Source organism: Haliaeetus leucocephalus, unplaced genomic scaffold, assembly GCF_000737465.1.
Source record: "Haliaeetus leucocephalus isolate CR32 unplaced genomic scaffold, Haliaeetus_leucocephalus-4.0 Scaffold1, whole genome shotgun sequence".
Classification (NCBI taxonomy): Eukaryota; Metazoa; Chordata; class Aves; order Accipitriformes; family Accipitridae; genus Haliaeetus; species Haliaeetus leucocephalus.
This window is the reverse complement of record NW_010972437.1, coordinates 19,958,304-19,972,056: the sequence shown is the minus strand read 5'-3', so window position 1 is coordinate 19,972,056 and position 13,753 is coordinate 19,958,304. Positions and strand designations below refer to the sequence as shown.

The window sequence follows — 13,753 nt, the reverse complement described above, 5'->3', positions numbered from 1 at the left end:
TTCCAGTTACTCCCCAATACACTGGCATAATAAACCCAGTAGCTTTGTGGCCACTGCAGTGCATTACAGTTGTAGTATTTTTTGTTGAGCTACAAATATCCCACAAATTACTTCAACAGAACTCTAATAGGCATATAAAAATCCTAAATGGACTATCTGTGCAAAGACACTCAGATGATTTAATGGATTGTCATTATGGAGGCATTCAGATGACAGGCAAGTAACAACAACCATCTGGAGACTATTTAAAGAGGTCTGTTCCAAGACCTGGCTGCAAGTTATGGAGAAATTACTCTCCCAGTAATGTATGGCATTAACTGTAAGGACAGTTTATGCTCAGCAAACCATACATTCACTACAACACTCTCATAATTTCTGTGATGGTAGACGGAAAGAGTTTGTTCGTAGATCTGTAATTCTGTGGTTCTTATTGAGTTCAGGATGCTGCTTGTGGATCCCTTGAGTTGGAGCTCAAAGAAACACTGCTGCAATGTATGATACACGAAGTTAAGTTAAAATCAGAAGAAATATTGCAAATTTATTGCTTGTAAAACTTGCCCCAGTAGTTTTAATCACAGTCAACACTGTGGCACAATACCCTACACAGTCCTTATCATGCCAACCCCAATGCCAGTCATGAGCTGGGATGTTACGGGGCAGGTTGTGCTTAAGCCTAGATTCTGCTTTCTGTTGCCTACAAAATCCCTTGGTCTGCCAGTAAATGCAATGAAAGAGATGAGAATGGGCTCCCCAGCATGGGAAATCATCAACGTTTACACTTAACTATAGATGCCGAGTCATATGTTGTTCTGTATAATCATCCAAGCAGGGCGTCACTCAACTTATATGTAGAAAAATCTGAGAGCTGAGTAAAATGAGTGATCTGAATTTGAACTGGGTAGTAAGAACATATTCTCAGTTTTAGCTTTCTGGCAAAAGTTTGTGGTTACTTTATGCAAGCTCATCAGCCACAGTTCTCCGCTACCATTTGTTATAACAGCGTGGGCTGTGCTCAGGTACAGCTATGCTTGCAAAAGATGAGTGTTACCCCCATGAGCCATATTATTATGCCTTTTCTCTCAGGGACAAAGCCACCTGAAAGAGATCTCATTTTCTTCAGATACCTGGCAATAAAAGGTGCTGAAGATCTCCCGTGGTTCCTGGGAAGCTTGTAGTTTCTCTCTTGCTCAGCAGACTCTGTAGTGTTTGCTTGAGCTGTTTGAGGGAGAAATATCTCTGCGGGCTACACTGACCTGTAATAGGTCTTCATCACAGAGTGACCGTTTTGGAGCCCAGGGTCCTGCTGACGCTCTATCCAATGCAGCAAAGTGTTAGATTTCAATTGTTTTCTTGTTCCCTGCTTGTTGCAAGTTTTTTTGCTGTTAACTTCCCGTTCAATCCTTTTTCATTTAACAGAAGATAAGATCTGGACTGCAGTGCAGCACAACAACACAGGGCTAACCAGAGTCCAAGGAGCTGATCCGGAGAAGCCATACACCATGTCCTTTAACTACAACAGCAGCGCGGAGCAGCTTGAAGCCATGATAAACAGTGCAGAGTACTGCGAACAGGAGGCAGCCTACCACTGCAAAAAGTCACGTCTCCTGAATACCCCGAGTAAGTGCCACGATCCCAAATCTTCCCTTGTTAACTATTATTGATTATACAGCAGATACAGGATGCAGTGCGACTGAGGCGGAAAAAAAAAACAAAACATAGTAGCAATACAAAATAGAGTGAAAAGCCTTTTACCTTTGTATTGGGTTTGTGTAGCAAGGTTTTGGTAGTGGGCAGGGGCTACAGGGTTGCTTTTGTGAGAAGCTGCTAGAAGCTTCCTCCATGTCTGACAGAGCCAATGCCAGCCAGCTCTCAGACAGACCCGCCACTGGCCAAGGCTGAGCCCATCAGTGACGGTGATAGTGCCTCTGGGGTAACAGATTTGAGAAGGGGTAAAAAAACCCCCAAACTGCACACTTGCAGCCAGAGAGAGGAGTGAGAAAATGAGAGAAACGACCCTGCAGGCCCCCAGGTCAGTGAAAAAGGAGGGGGAGGAGGTGATCCAGGTGCCGGAGCAGAGATTCCCCTGCAGCCTGTGGGGAAGACCATGGTGAGGCAGGCTGTCCCCCTGCAGTCCAGGGAGGTCCACAGTGGAGCAGATATCCACCTGCAGAGGAACCCATGCTGGAGCAGTTTTGCTGGCAGGACTTGTGACCCCATGGGGGTCCCAAGCTGGAGCAGTCTGTACCTGAAGGACTGCAGCCCGTGGGAAGGACTCATGTTGGAGAAGTTTGTGGAGAACTGTCTCCTGTGGGAGGGACCCCACGCTGGAGCAGGGGAAGAGTGTGAGGAGTTCTGCCCCTGACGAGGAAGGATCGGCAGAGACAATGTGTGACAAATTGACTGCAAACCCCATTCCTCATCCCCTAGCACCGCTTGGGAGGATGAGGTAGAGAATTCGTGAGTAAAGTTAAGCCTGGGATGAAGGGAGGCATGGGGGGGAAGTGTTTTAAGATTTAAGTTTTATTTCTCATTATCTTACTCTGATAATAAATTAAACAAATTTCCCCAAGTTGAGTCTGTTTTGCCTATGACGGTAATTGGTGAGTGATCTCTCCCTGTCCTTATCTCAACCCACAAACCTTTGATTATATTTTCTCTCCCCTGTCCAGCTGAGAAGGGAAGTGATAGAGCAGCTTTGGTGGGCACCTGGTGTCCAGCCAGGGTCAACCCACCACAGCCTTCTTGGATACCACATGCAGTGCCTGTCCTCTGATGCAAGAGGGTCAGAGCTCTGCAGGGGTTTCTGCCCTGTAAGTTCATACGTACAAAGGCTCTGAAAGCTTCTACAATGGAAAGTACTCCTTAGACACCAGAAAAGCTGTATTTAGCTGATGGTAAGTGGATGCTTATTCATTTACAGTTTTAAACTGTATATTAAAGATAGAAAGCATCCAGATTGCTCCAGACTCTTATGATGTTTCGGGAGAGGAGGAGTGTACCGTCTTCGGAGTCCCACAGCCCTGAATATGATGTTTAAGGTGCTTGGTAGTACCGTTTCTCGGGCAAAACTAATTTTCCTCTTGTGATAGAAGGAATAAGGCTTTTTGCCCTGACTTAATGTAGCAACAACAAGAAAGCAGAGGGTCTGATTGGTTTATGGCTCTCTGCGGTACCAAATTTCCAGTGGCCACTCAGGATGGCTGGCTTCTACTTTACTTTCTCTTGGGGTTGGGATTTTACATTTGCTTGTCCAGAGAGATAAATGACATTAAGGGCAGGCTTATGAATGTCTTCAAAGTCTCATCTGGTTACTTGTAATGTCTGTATGGTCCTGGTGATTCTTTGATTATTAGCAACTCTTAAATTTGTTAGTTGGTTAGAAGAAATCCCACAGAAAGCCTTAAGGGAGCTTGCAATGGGAGCTCCTATTGTATTAAAAATACATCGCCTAATGAGATGTATCAAAAACCTGCCTGGTTCCAGCAAAGTTACTATAACACTGAGTGTTTATATGTCCAGTAATCAGATGCCTTACAGTTGGTTTATTTTTAAAACCTGTGAATTATGTCTTTAATTATCATCAGAATTTACCAGCCAAGAACTGCTTGTATTGCTAATCATTTTTTAAAGAATGAAATGTTAATATCAGCATCCAGGGTAGAGCACAAAGGGAAAACAAGATGCAGGCATAACTGCTCTTAAAGAGGTGGAACTAATGTCTTACAAATACTTCCAGTGTTGCTGGCTTCTGTATCCCACACCACACCTGACATGTTATAAAGATATAATCACACAGTAATTTTTTCAAAAATATTTTTTTTTAAGGATGAAGGCCACAATATTAAGGCAGGTCTGCATGTGTTTAATTTTACACATCTCTGTGAGGTACTTGGTCATGCGTAAGCAGAAGGGTACACTATGAGTTCATTTTGAGATACCTCTGGTATGTAGTACCTCTATAAAACTAGGGACACTTCTTAAAGATCCAAACCCTTTTCTCCTTTAAAAAAAAAAAAAAATAGTGATAATCTTGTAAATTGACAGTATATAAATATCCTGCTTCAGGGCTAAAGCTATCTACCAACTGGCAGACTGGCTAAGATGATTCTGACTGGCAGCTCCTTCTCTACTTGTCCAGGACCAAAGTTGTGACTCTGACTCCTCAAGGGAGAGGACACAGGGATGGTGTCCAGCAGCCCAGCTTGCGCTCTTGCAGCTGCTGCAGTGCCACTGTGGTCCTGAGAGTTGACCACACAAGAAATGCACATAACTCTTTAGTACAGGTCCAGCTGATAAATTAGAAAAAAAAATTAGTCCGGTGTTATGCATGTGGCAGACACCATCATTTTTTTCCTCTTTTTTCTTACTTTTGTATGCTTTTTAATTACACTTTCAATTTTTCATCCTGAACTTCCTCAATAGCCTAAGGCTGTAAGTTTGGCAAGATGTGGAACATGCCTAAAAATAAATCGTTTGAGTTCTTGAAATGACAAGATATGGGTAACAATTTGTTCTTAGCTGAGTATTCTGTGTTTTTAAATGATAGAAAGGCATTTTTTTCCCCAAAGCCTTAAATAGCTCTGTGAATGGATATTCATTTTGAGGTGAACTGCTGCTATATCATAGAATAGCCTAGAGACCCAGTAGTTCTAAACACTGTAGGTGTCTTGAAGAGCTCTAAGATTTAAAGAATTTCCAATCCTAAACTTAAAGATGAGCTACAAGTGTGAATAACCCTAGGGTGTTTTGCCAGACTCACTGCAGAAGGGTCTCGCCTGTGTTGTTTATGTCCAGAAGCTACCGGAGGGAGTTTGATTTGGGGCCAGAGCAACAGAACAAAAATCAAAATTCTTGGGTTTTGTTTCTTGATTCGGCCTAGACTTTCGGATGCCTGAAGCACTACATTATCTCTGTGTTGCCAGGGCATCATAATGTGTAATTATGGTTAATGAACCACACTTCAGCTCTTCCTTCAGAAGTCAGTATACAATGCACATGTATTGATGACAATGCTGCATTCATAGGCCAGCAGGAAACATTACATGACCTAATCCAGCCTACTTAATATCAACACTCACCTGTGGACTCAGCCCCGTGGTGAATGCTTGATTGAAGGGCATCTCCCAGAGATATATCTGATCTTGACAGAGATAAGAAAGTTCCCCTTCCTGCAAGGAATCTTATCCATTTCTGAGCTTCCTCTCATTTGGGCCTTTGTTCTTCTTTTTCCAAGGAGATGGAATGCACGATTAGGATATCTCAGCTGGTAGCACCAAAACCCCAAATCCTTGCCTTCAGGATCTAAACATTATCATGTTTCATAGAGAAGCAATAAAAAGATTTCTCTTTCCTTTTGCATTCATAGCGTTACTCTCCAGCAAAATGCATGTTGTTACATAGCAATTTCGGCTTTCACAGCTTTGACATGGCGGAAAAAAAGAAAAAAAATCATGTGCCTGGGCAAAGGGAGAAGCATGGCACTCTGGGTCGCCTCAGAGAGAAATCAAGGGAGACTCCTGGCTTGCATAAAATTGTTCTAGTTTATATCAAGGAATTTGTCTTTCCTCTCTTCCTGCTACCTCTTGTCCTGAAGACACAGGCGCACCCCCAGTGGGTGTGATTCAGCGTAGTCTCCCCATTGAGTTACTTGGCTTTACATCTGCAATGTGTCAGACATGCAATCTGGCAGTTGGCAAAGGAGTTTACTCATCTCCACCTCCCGCTGTCTGGAACAGCCTTATCAGTTCTCACTGTCATACTACAGCTTAGCTGCAAGCATGTCTTTGAAAACTAAAATTAAATTGCCCTGAACTGCATTTTTGTACATCTCTGCCATCAGATAGATTTTCAGGAGGTTTGCGAACATCAGAATAGATGTCTGTTCATCAAAGGAATAGCTGGCTTTCTCATGATGCTAGCAAATGAAACTTATAATTTATGACCAGTAATTGCAAGTCTCTTGTGAGTTCTCCATGCCTGTTGGAGAGACACTCACACAACTGAAGCAAATGTGACAATTGCCATTAATTAGAAGAGTCATCCACACTCTTAGTAAAAGATTGCAGACTTTACCACAGCCTCATCCTTAGAAGCACAGACCAAGACAGGGGAGGAGGGGGGTGGGCAGGAACCTTGGGCTACCTCTCAGTGTGTCGTCTGTATTCTGGGAATCTGAAAAGAAATTTAGGCCCCTGGGGCTCTGATTTCCTTACTTTGTGAAGCGTCTCGGGTAATACGTAGGAAAAGGGTATGTGTACAAGAATAGGTGCATGTGTGCACATGCACGTTTAATTAAACTGTTAACATACAAGATGTTTGAACGTATGAAAACACTTTATTAACTGAACAAAACCTCAGCTCTGAATTTGCTCGGTTTTCTAGGAACAGTGGGTATACTTAAAGGCTTAACATTTGGGAAGCTGCATCACATCCACCATATCAAGGACTTAACACAGTGACAGCTGTATCGGTGGCAGGATAGCTTGCTTTACAATAGTTGGCTGACAGTCTGTCAAGTTCATAGCACATTTGTGTAGTCAGGGACTGAGAGAAGATCAGTCCTAGAGCAAAATCAAAGAAATAGGAATGTCTTTAGGTGGTGTTTTTTTCCTGCTGTCTTCCTTATTTTTCTCTTTCCAGTAGAATTCCCACACCATGTCACCTCAAACTTTGATTTCAAACATCCATCCTAAACTATGCACTTCTTCCCTGAACTTTCTGCCTGACCCTTTTAAGATCTGTCAAGTCCCAGTATTATATGACTTGCACCCAAGTTTCCACCTCCTTTTCTCCCCTCTGCCTCCCAGCTAGACCTGTATCTCTGTGCCAAACTGCACCATGTGCCAGCTCCAGCTCTGTGACCCCTTATGCCAGACAGCTGTTTGCCCTCACCTGTGAACCACTGCATTCGCATTTGGTACCCTCTGTTATTGGAGGGAAAGATGTAGTGCTACATCACAGCATGGAGCGTGTCCTAATTTCTGCGTTGAGACTTTAGTTTAGGCTTAACTCTGCTGCTGAGACAGTTGAGTGGTGTTTTATCTATGCCCTGTATGTTGCTAGAACTCTTTGGCTGTGCAGGCTCCCTCTTTAGTTCCAGATGAGACCTCCAGTGATGTCAGAGCATAAGGTGCTAAGAAATGTCCTGCAGGGTCCTGCCTTCAATAGTGGGTGCTGGAGAGATGCAGCTTAGGGTGAGTACACAAGTCTGGATGTCTTCAGCACATCCCTCAATACGTTCCCATCACCCACAATTGCTCTATTAAGAGCATTAGAGTTTATGCCATTGCCAATCCCTTTTAGTATCCATTATGGATCTGGTGTTCATAAATTTGTCTAATCACTTTTTGAACTTTATTGTATAGTCTGCCTCTGCAGCCTCCTAGGTAAGTAAGTTCCAGGAGCTGCCTACTTGTTGTGTACAGAACTACTTTTTTTTTGCTGTGTTTTAAACTAATGTTTTACTCAGTGCACCGAGTTCTGGTATTGCAGGATGCTGTGAATCACAGTTCTGCACTTATCCAGTACTTTTATAGTCCTTTTAGTTGCCCCTCTTGGACCTTCACTAGCTAGTATTTTTTTCACCAGAAGTGACCCACAGTGTTTGAGGTGTGACTTGCTCCAGAGTTTCATATAATGGGGACACCACTTTTTAGAGCAGTCTAAATCTTTATGGAGAAACGAGTGTGAAACCTTGGTTCTGATGAAGTTTTTTTACATAGATGTACCATGAGGTGATATAAAATGACCCATAACAAGCAGTCATTTACTACTGGGGTTTTGCTCACTATTGTTTTATGCCTTTCAAATATAATTTCCATTTTATCATACCAGGTACTTTAAATTTTTATTGCGTTACCAGGAGACTATTTGTCATTGCACAAAATAACTTGAAATTGTTATTGCATTACCAGGAGACTATTTGTCATTGCACAAAATAACATAGAACAGGGCAGTCTGCCCTCAAAAAGTGGTTCATATTAAAGGGAGTGGTGGATAGGTGGCAGGTGTAGGTTGTATGTTGTAATTATTCTTGGGTAATTAGGATCCCTTTCTTGAGAATGATTGACTTGCCATATGTGTTTCCACCATACCTTGTCTCTCCCCTCCAAAGTGGCAGTGCTGACAGCTTGTCATAAATACAATTTTAGATAACTTATGCTGTATTTAGGCACTTTTGAACAGAGTTCACCATACTGATGCAACATGCCCCCTTATTTGTAGGGAGAGATTTACAGGACATTTTTAAAGATGCTGTATTGTTAGTAGTGTGCAGCTGATTAAAATGCAGATGGTCTAAGCAGAATAAAAAACCTGCTGCTTGGGGGAGGTAACTTGGCACCTAGAATGAACGCACCTGTGAGTAATGGAAATACAATTATCCCAATTTCTGACCCTTTGCTTCCCTCACCATATATGATCCCTCCTGACTGGCAGTGAGGTAAAGTGTGCTATAGCTGCCAAAGAAGGAATGGCAGCTGCTTGCATTACTTCTCCTCTAGTCTCCTTGTGCTTCTCTGAGATTGCAATGCAGCCAGAAGGCCAAACGATAGGAAAGACATGGGAAGAAATTCTTGCTCAGTCATACACTGGGTGGCTTCTAACCAAGTGGGAGGAAAATATGCTCCCTCCTTGAACCCTGCTGCGGGAGAGGACAGGCTTAATGCTACCTGACATATTTCTGGAGTGACACCAAAAGGGCACGAGTCTCCTGGGACTACTCCCGTGAACACGGGAGCACCATTATCTGTGTTTGCTATAGACACAATATGTCAGGTGAATTTAAAAACACTTCACAAAGTGGGGCCTGATAGAGTAGTGAGGAAGGAGCTTGTATGGGTAACTCCTGTTTGCTTCTGTGGAATATGTCCTTCATACTTCTGCTGTCCCTGGATATTTCTAATGTTTTGGGTTTTTTTTTTGTTGTGGGGTTTTTTTCCTCCCTTTAATGATTTTTTAATTTTTTTTTTTTTAAATCTAAGGAGAAATTCTGGAATTACACTTCTATTTTTTTTTTTTGAGAGAGAGACCTTTTACAGTTTACCTAGAAAACAAAATTTTCAGTCCAAATTGAATAGTTCTACTGTGTTTTACTGACATGGAAAGTACCTCTTCCAATGTACAGGAAGCTTGTACTAGGGGTATTAATGAAGACACATAGGACAGGTAAATGAAATATAAACCTAGACAGCAGATTTTGAGCCTGGAATCTGGAAGTCATTGAGTGAACTGTTATCGGTGGTGCTGTAAGGAAGTCAGTGCTGTGAACTGATGCTGCAAGGTGTTTGTTTAACCTCTGTAATCTGTTAGGTTGAGACTTCTGTTCCCAAAGAACCTCTGGTTTGGAGTAAAATTGATGACATCTTTTGCTCAACCTTTGAAACCTATGGAATGGTATAAATGCTTATAGCTCAGTAATGAAGAAGTCTTGAGTTCAGGGAATTCTGCAGTCCAAATAAGATTTTGGAAATGGGTAGTTTTATGAGAGACACATGTGTTCCAGAACCAAACATTGTCCTAATGATACCTCTGACTTGAGAGACCCAGTTGTATAAGCTACTCATACACACAATTTGAAGAAGGAAAGAATTACACAATTTTTTTTCAGACTATCCCAGCCAGCATTCCCTTAATCACGAGCCCTGATAGTCTTTTTTAATTTGCAGGACTCAGCATATTGTTAACAATAAATAAATAATGGCAATTAGAAACAAACAGCTAATCTTTGGCTTGTTATATTAATGGGTCATTAGCTATGACAGCAACCTGTCCACCATTCAAGAAAGCAAGCAGTACTGCTGCCTGAGCAGAAAAGTGTGCCTTCTCCCTCATTAGAGCCTCAGCGGGGGAGTGTGTTCTCATCACACTTCCATTTGTCTGCTTCATTCGGCTGTCCTACTTTGAGCATCTTGGGCTCCATTAGACTCAAACTGTCTTACTGACATTAAACTAATTTCTCTGTCAACTTTGGTCCAGTGCAGAGAGTGATGTTTTCTGATTCTGGAGAATAGAAGATGTAAATCATAGTGGTGGAAGAGTTCTCAGCTGACCTCTTCTACCAAGATGCCACATGAGTGAAGCAATAGTAATTTACATTTCTATTCACATTATCTTTGAGGATAGTAAAGCATTTGGGGCTGTAATCTCTCAGTTTTATGTGTGTTTTGGGTTCATTTGACTCCTATTTTAGATCTGGGGAAAAAAGTATGTGCAAAGCAAGGCACTTGCTGAAAATCAGATGGGATGGAGCAAGTGAATGGGACAGAGCCTGTATGCTTTGATTTTGCTTTAATTGGTCTGACCTATCCAGGAAGACAGAGGTGTTAAGAGGCAAAATGAACAATGGCATAATTTAATTATTTAGTCTAATTAGGAGAAAAGAAAACATAAGCCTATGGAAAAAGGCATCAACTTTTTACTCCGTATGGATTGAGTTAGACTCAGATTCATTGTAAATCTTAAGTCCAGGAATTTTACCCACCATTACAGTGTGAAGATAGCCTATGGGAGATGTATTTTCTGTTTTTGAAAGTGTGAAAGCAGAGACAGGGGAAAAGAAACAAGGAGGATCAGGTGAAGGCTGTATTTTCAGATTACTTTGTGCTTGGTGTTCAAACAACGTCAGAACAAGAGTCTTCCCTAAAAGTATTTAGTTCAATGTTTTGCTTATGTGAACCATCTGATGTTAAGGGGAGCATAAAAGTAGCTCTTATAAGTGTCTGTTACTCTCTTTTGTAAAAAAAAAAAAAACCAAAATATAGAGGATAAGCAAGCATGCTTGGAGAAAATGTCTCCAAACCTTTGGGAAAAAGAGGTGTGTACTTCTTCCCCTCCCAAGAAGCATCTAAAAGCAATTGAGAATTATTTACCTCCCCCAAACCCAGACTGATCTGGGGGGGATCGGATCTGACTGAGACTTGACAAGTAGCTAGAAAGGTGTGGTGACCTGAAAGAAAGCAACCCTTTTAAAACTTTCTTTAGAGAACCTTTTTTCATATCTGCTGGGCCAGAAAGATGGAGAACAAAAATGAAAAAGCTTTTTAGCCTGAATTTGTCCCAAGCCCCTTTGATAGGAGGAAGGCTTAGACTTTAATGGGCACTGGTTTAGCCAAGGGGCATGTTTCTGCCTGAGCTGTCCAGGACTCAAAGCAACATCAAGAGTCGTCTTCCTTTGCTCTCAAGAGCAGAATTCAAAAGTCCAAGAAGAATTTTTTTTTTTTTTTTATATTAGCATTTAGAAAGGTTAACCAATTAATCTATGCAGTCCTCCTCTAAAGGTAGTTTTCTTACCTTGTTTAGCAGAGAAGAAGATTGATGCATCAGGCTGCTGCTGCTGACAATTTCGCCTGAAACTGGTATGGGCCATTAGATCTATTTGAAAGTACCACCCTAAAATCAATGGCCAAGTTTGTGCAGCCACAAAAAGGAACTGTAAGAAGAGTATTTCCTCCCAGATGAACACCTCTGAAGTCTTGCACTCCAAGTGTGAGATTTATATAGGTACCTCTTGTGCCTTGCCCTTGTGCTGCTAGTGGAAGAAGGAACATGACATCCCTTAGAGGTACATTTATTTTTCCTAGTGAATTGATTAACACAGTTACAGTGATTTAGCAAGGAAGGCATGATTCTGTGAATTTTTATGGACCTGCCAAATTACAAGGGAGGTAATGGTATATTCAGGTGGGCTATAATGGGATGTTTGGTATATTCAGTCAGGTAAGGTGAGAAAGCTGTGATTCTGCACTGTATCCCAGGAATAGTATCACCAGTCTCAAGCATCAACCAAGCATCCAAATTTCTTCTTTTTCATCTCCCAAGCAGTGTTTGGATTTTGCTTTGCACAGTGGTTGATTGTAAAGGGAGAGATGCGAGAACCCCAAGCCTACTTTCTTTATTAGATACCCAGATGTCATATGGACAGCCCTGTCTTTTTTGTTCATAGATGTTTTGAGGAAAGATCAGCTCACCTGAGAATGAGTGCAATGCATTCAGAAAGTGTTAGCTTAGCCATGATGGCTTGAATCTAAGTATGGATCTGAACACAGCCAGATGCAGCAAGCAGGGATTAATAATCTGTTCTCCATAGTGTATCTCCAGTAATGCCAATTCAATGCTAGAATTCATCCCACCATTGACAGATGGCTGTTCTTACCTGCACTAATTAGAGACAATTACTATTCTGTCTGTTGCCTGGTCATACCTGTTATTGCAGTATATGCTGTAGTTGTATGATAAGGATGTTGTCTTCCTTTGTAAAGGGCAAGAAGAGATTCCATGTAATTAAGAAACAGCGCCCTTGTTTTCAGAAATAACCCCTATTTGAGCTACAGGAAGCAGGCCTACATTTCTAGGGTGAGATCCATGTAGTCTTACTATAGTTGTCTTAAGATTATGTGTTCAGCCCATGGTAGGTGCCCAAGTTCTTCCAGGCAGAGATACTTCCAATTTACTTTAGATATCTTTCTAAACAGGAACTGATCAAACTGATTAAATGTTGTATGTTCTCATGCTTCTGCCTAGTGAACAGCATCTCTCCCAACTGTACAGTTTGGTTATTTTATCTGTGCTACTGATTTTTTGACAGTTTAGAACACTCTTTATTTGTTTACTTTTGCTAAAACAATAGTTCAATGAATGGTAGAGTAATAAATTACGCTTTTTTTCCCTATGGTTTGTGCTTTAGTGTTGAGCTTCTGTATGGATTGTCTGATATCTATTGGGGACTAAAAATACATTGCAACCTTTTCTTAGGCTGGGTACTAGGAGGATCTCTCTGTTTTCTGCTTAGGCAGTACATGAAACCTGTAGGAATGTATTTCTTAGTCAAATGTCCTTGAAATTGGCCAGTGGGTTCATGAGTTACTTGAACAATGGACACGTGTGCACAAACATTCACATAGCATATTCCAATATGTCCCATTTCTCTAGAAAACCAGGTTGAGATTAATATGTAAAGCTTGCTAGAATCAATAGGGTTTAGAGAGTACTATACAGTTTCTGCTGACTCTAAGTGTCCTCGTGCTAGAACAAAATCTTAATTTGGGCTAAAATGGGATGCAAATGCATGTATTTTCTCTCCATGCCACATACACAAATATCTCTCTCCTTCTCAGCATAGGAACAAAAATTTAAAACAAATGTACATCCTAAACTCAACTGAACTTCATCAGTACCCATCAGTCTTTCATAGATCTTTGGACACAAGCTGCTGTACTAGATTCAGTGCCTGCTTCATGTGCTGCCTGTTTCTTTATCCACGATGCTTAGTTCCATGTCACCCTTTCCCTATATCTTTGGTTTGCCAAAAAAGTTTAAAATTACACGTCTAATTTACAACATGTAGTGATTCCAATATATTAAAATTAATAGTACATGAAGAGTGCTCCTGGTAGCTTAGTCTGCAATTAGTAGCCATTTTCTATTCTTCTTTTTGTCTCATTCAATGTGATCAAAATGTTGGTGGGGGCACTTGTTGGTAGGAAAGAAAAGATGATAACGATTCCTGGCTGTTCTTTTTCTCAATTTTGTATTACTGAACCTAATTCAGGTCTGACAGGTTTGTTTTACTGATGAGTCCAAGCCTATGATGGGGTGTTTTAAAAAATGAGCAGAGATCTGAAAAGTAGTTCTGAAGAAAAAGTAACATCAATTACACAATATGTTTCTTTTAAATGCTAACTTTTTTTTTAGCTGCTGATTCAAATGGTCCATACAGTCCATAAAATTATCTATTGATATGGATTGAGTGCTCTCT

The 13,753-nt window shown here is 41.2% G+C and overlaps 1 protein-coding gene across 1 annotated transcript in view; it reads left to right on the top strand.

The window, feature by feature from the left end:
- Window positions 1-13,753, top strand: part of CNTNAP5 (contactin associated protein-like 5) — a 223,319-nt gene that overhangs the window by 134,186 nt on the left and 75,380 nt on the right. Inside the window, exon 13 of the mRNA XM_010569849.1 lies at window positions 1,417-1,617. Coding sequence (XP_010568151.1) covers window positions 1,417-1,617 — 201 coding nt within the window. The remainder of the gene's footprint in view (window positions 1-1,416; window positions 1,618-13,753) is intronic.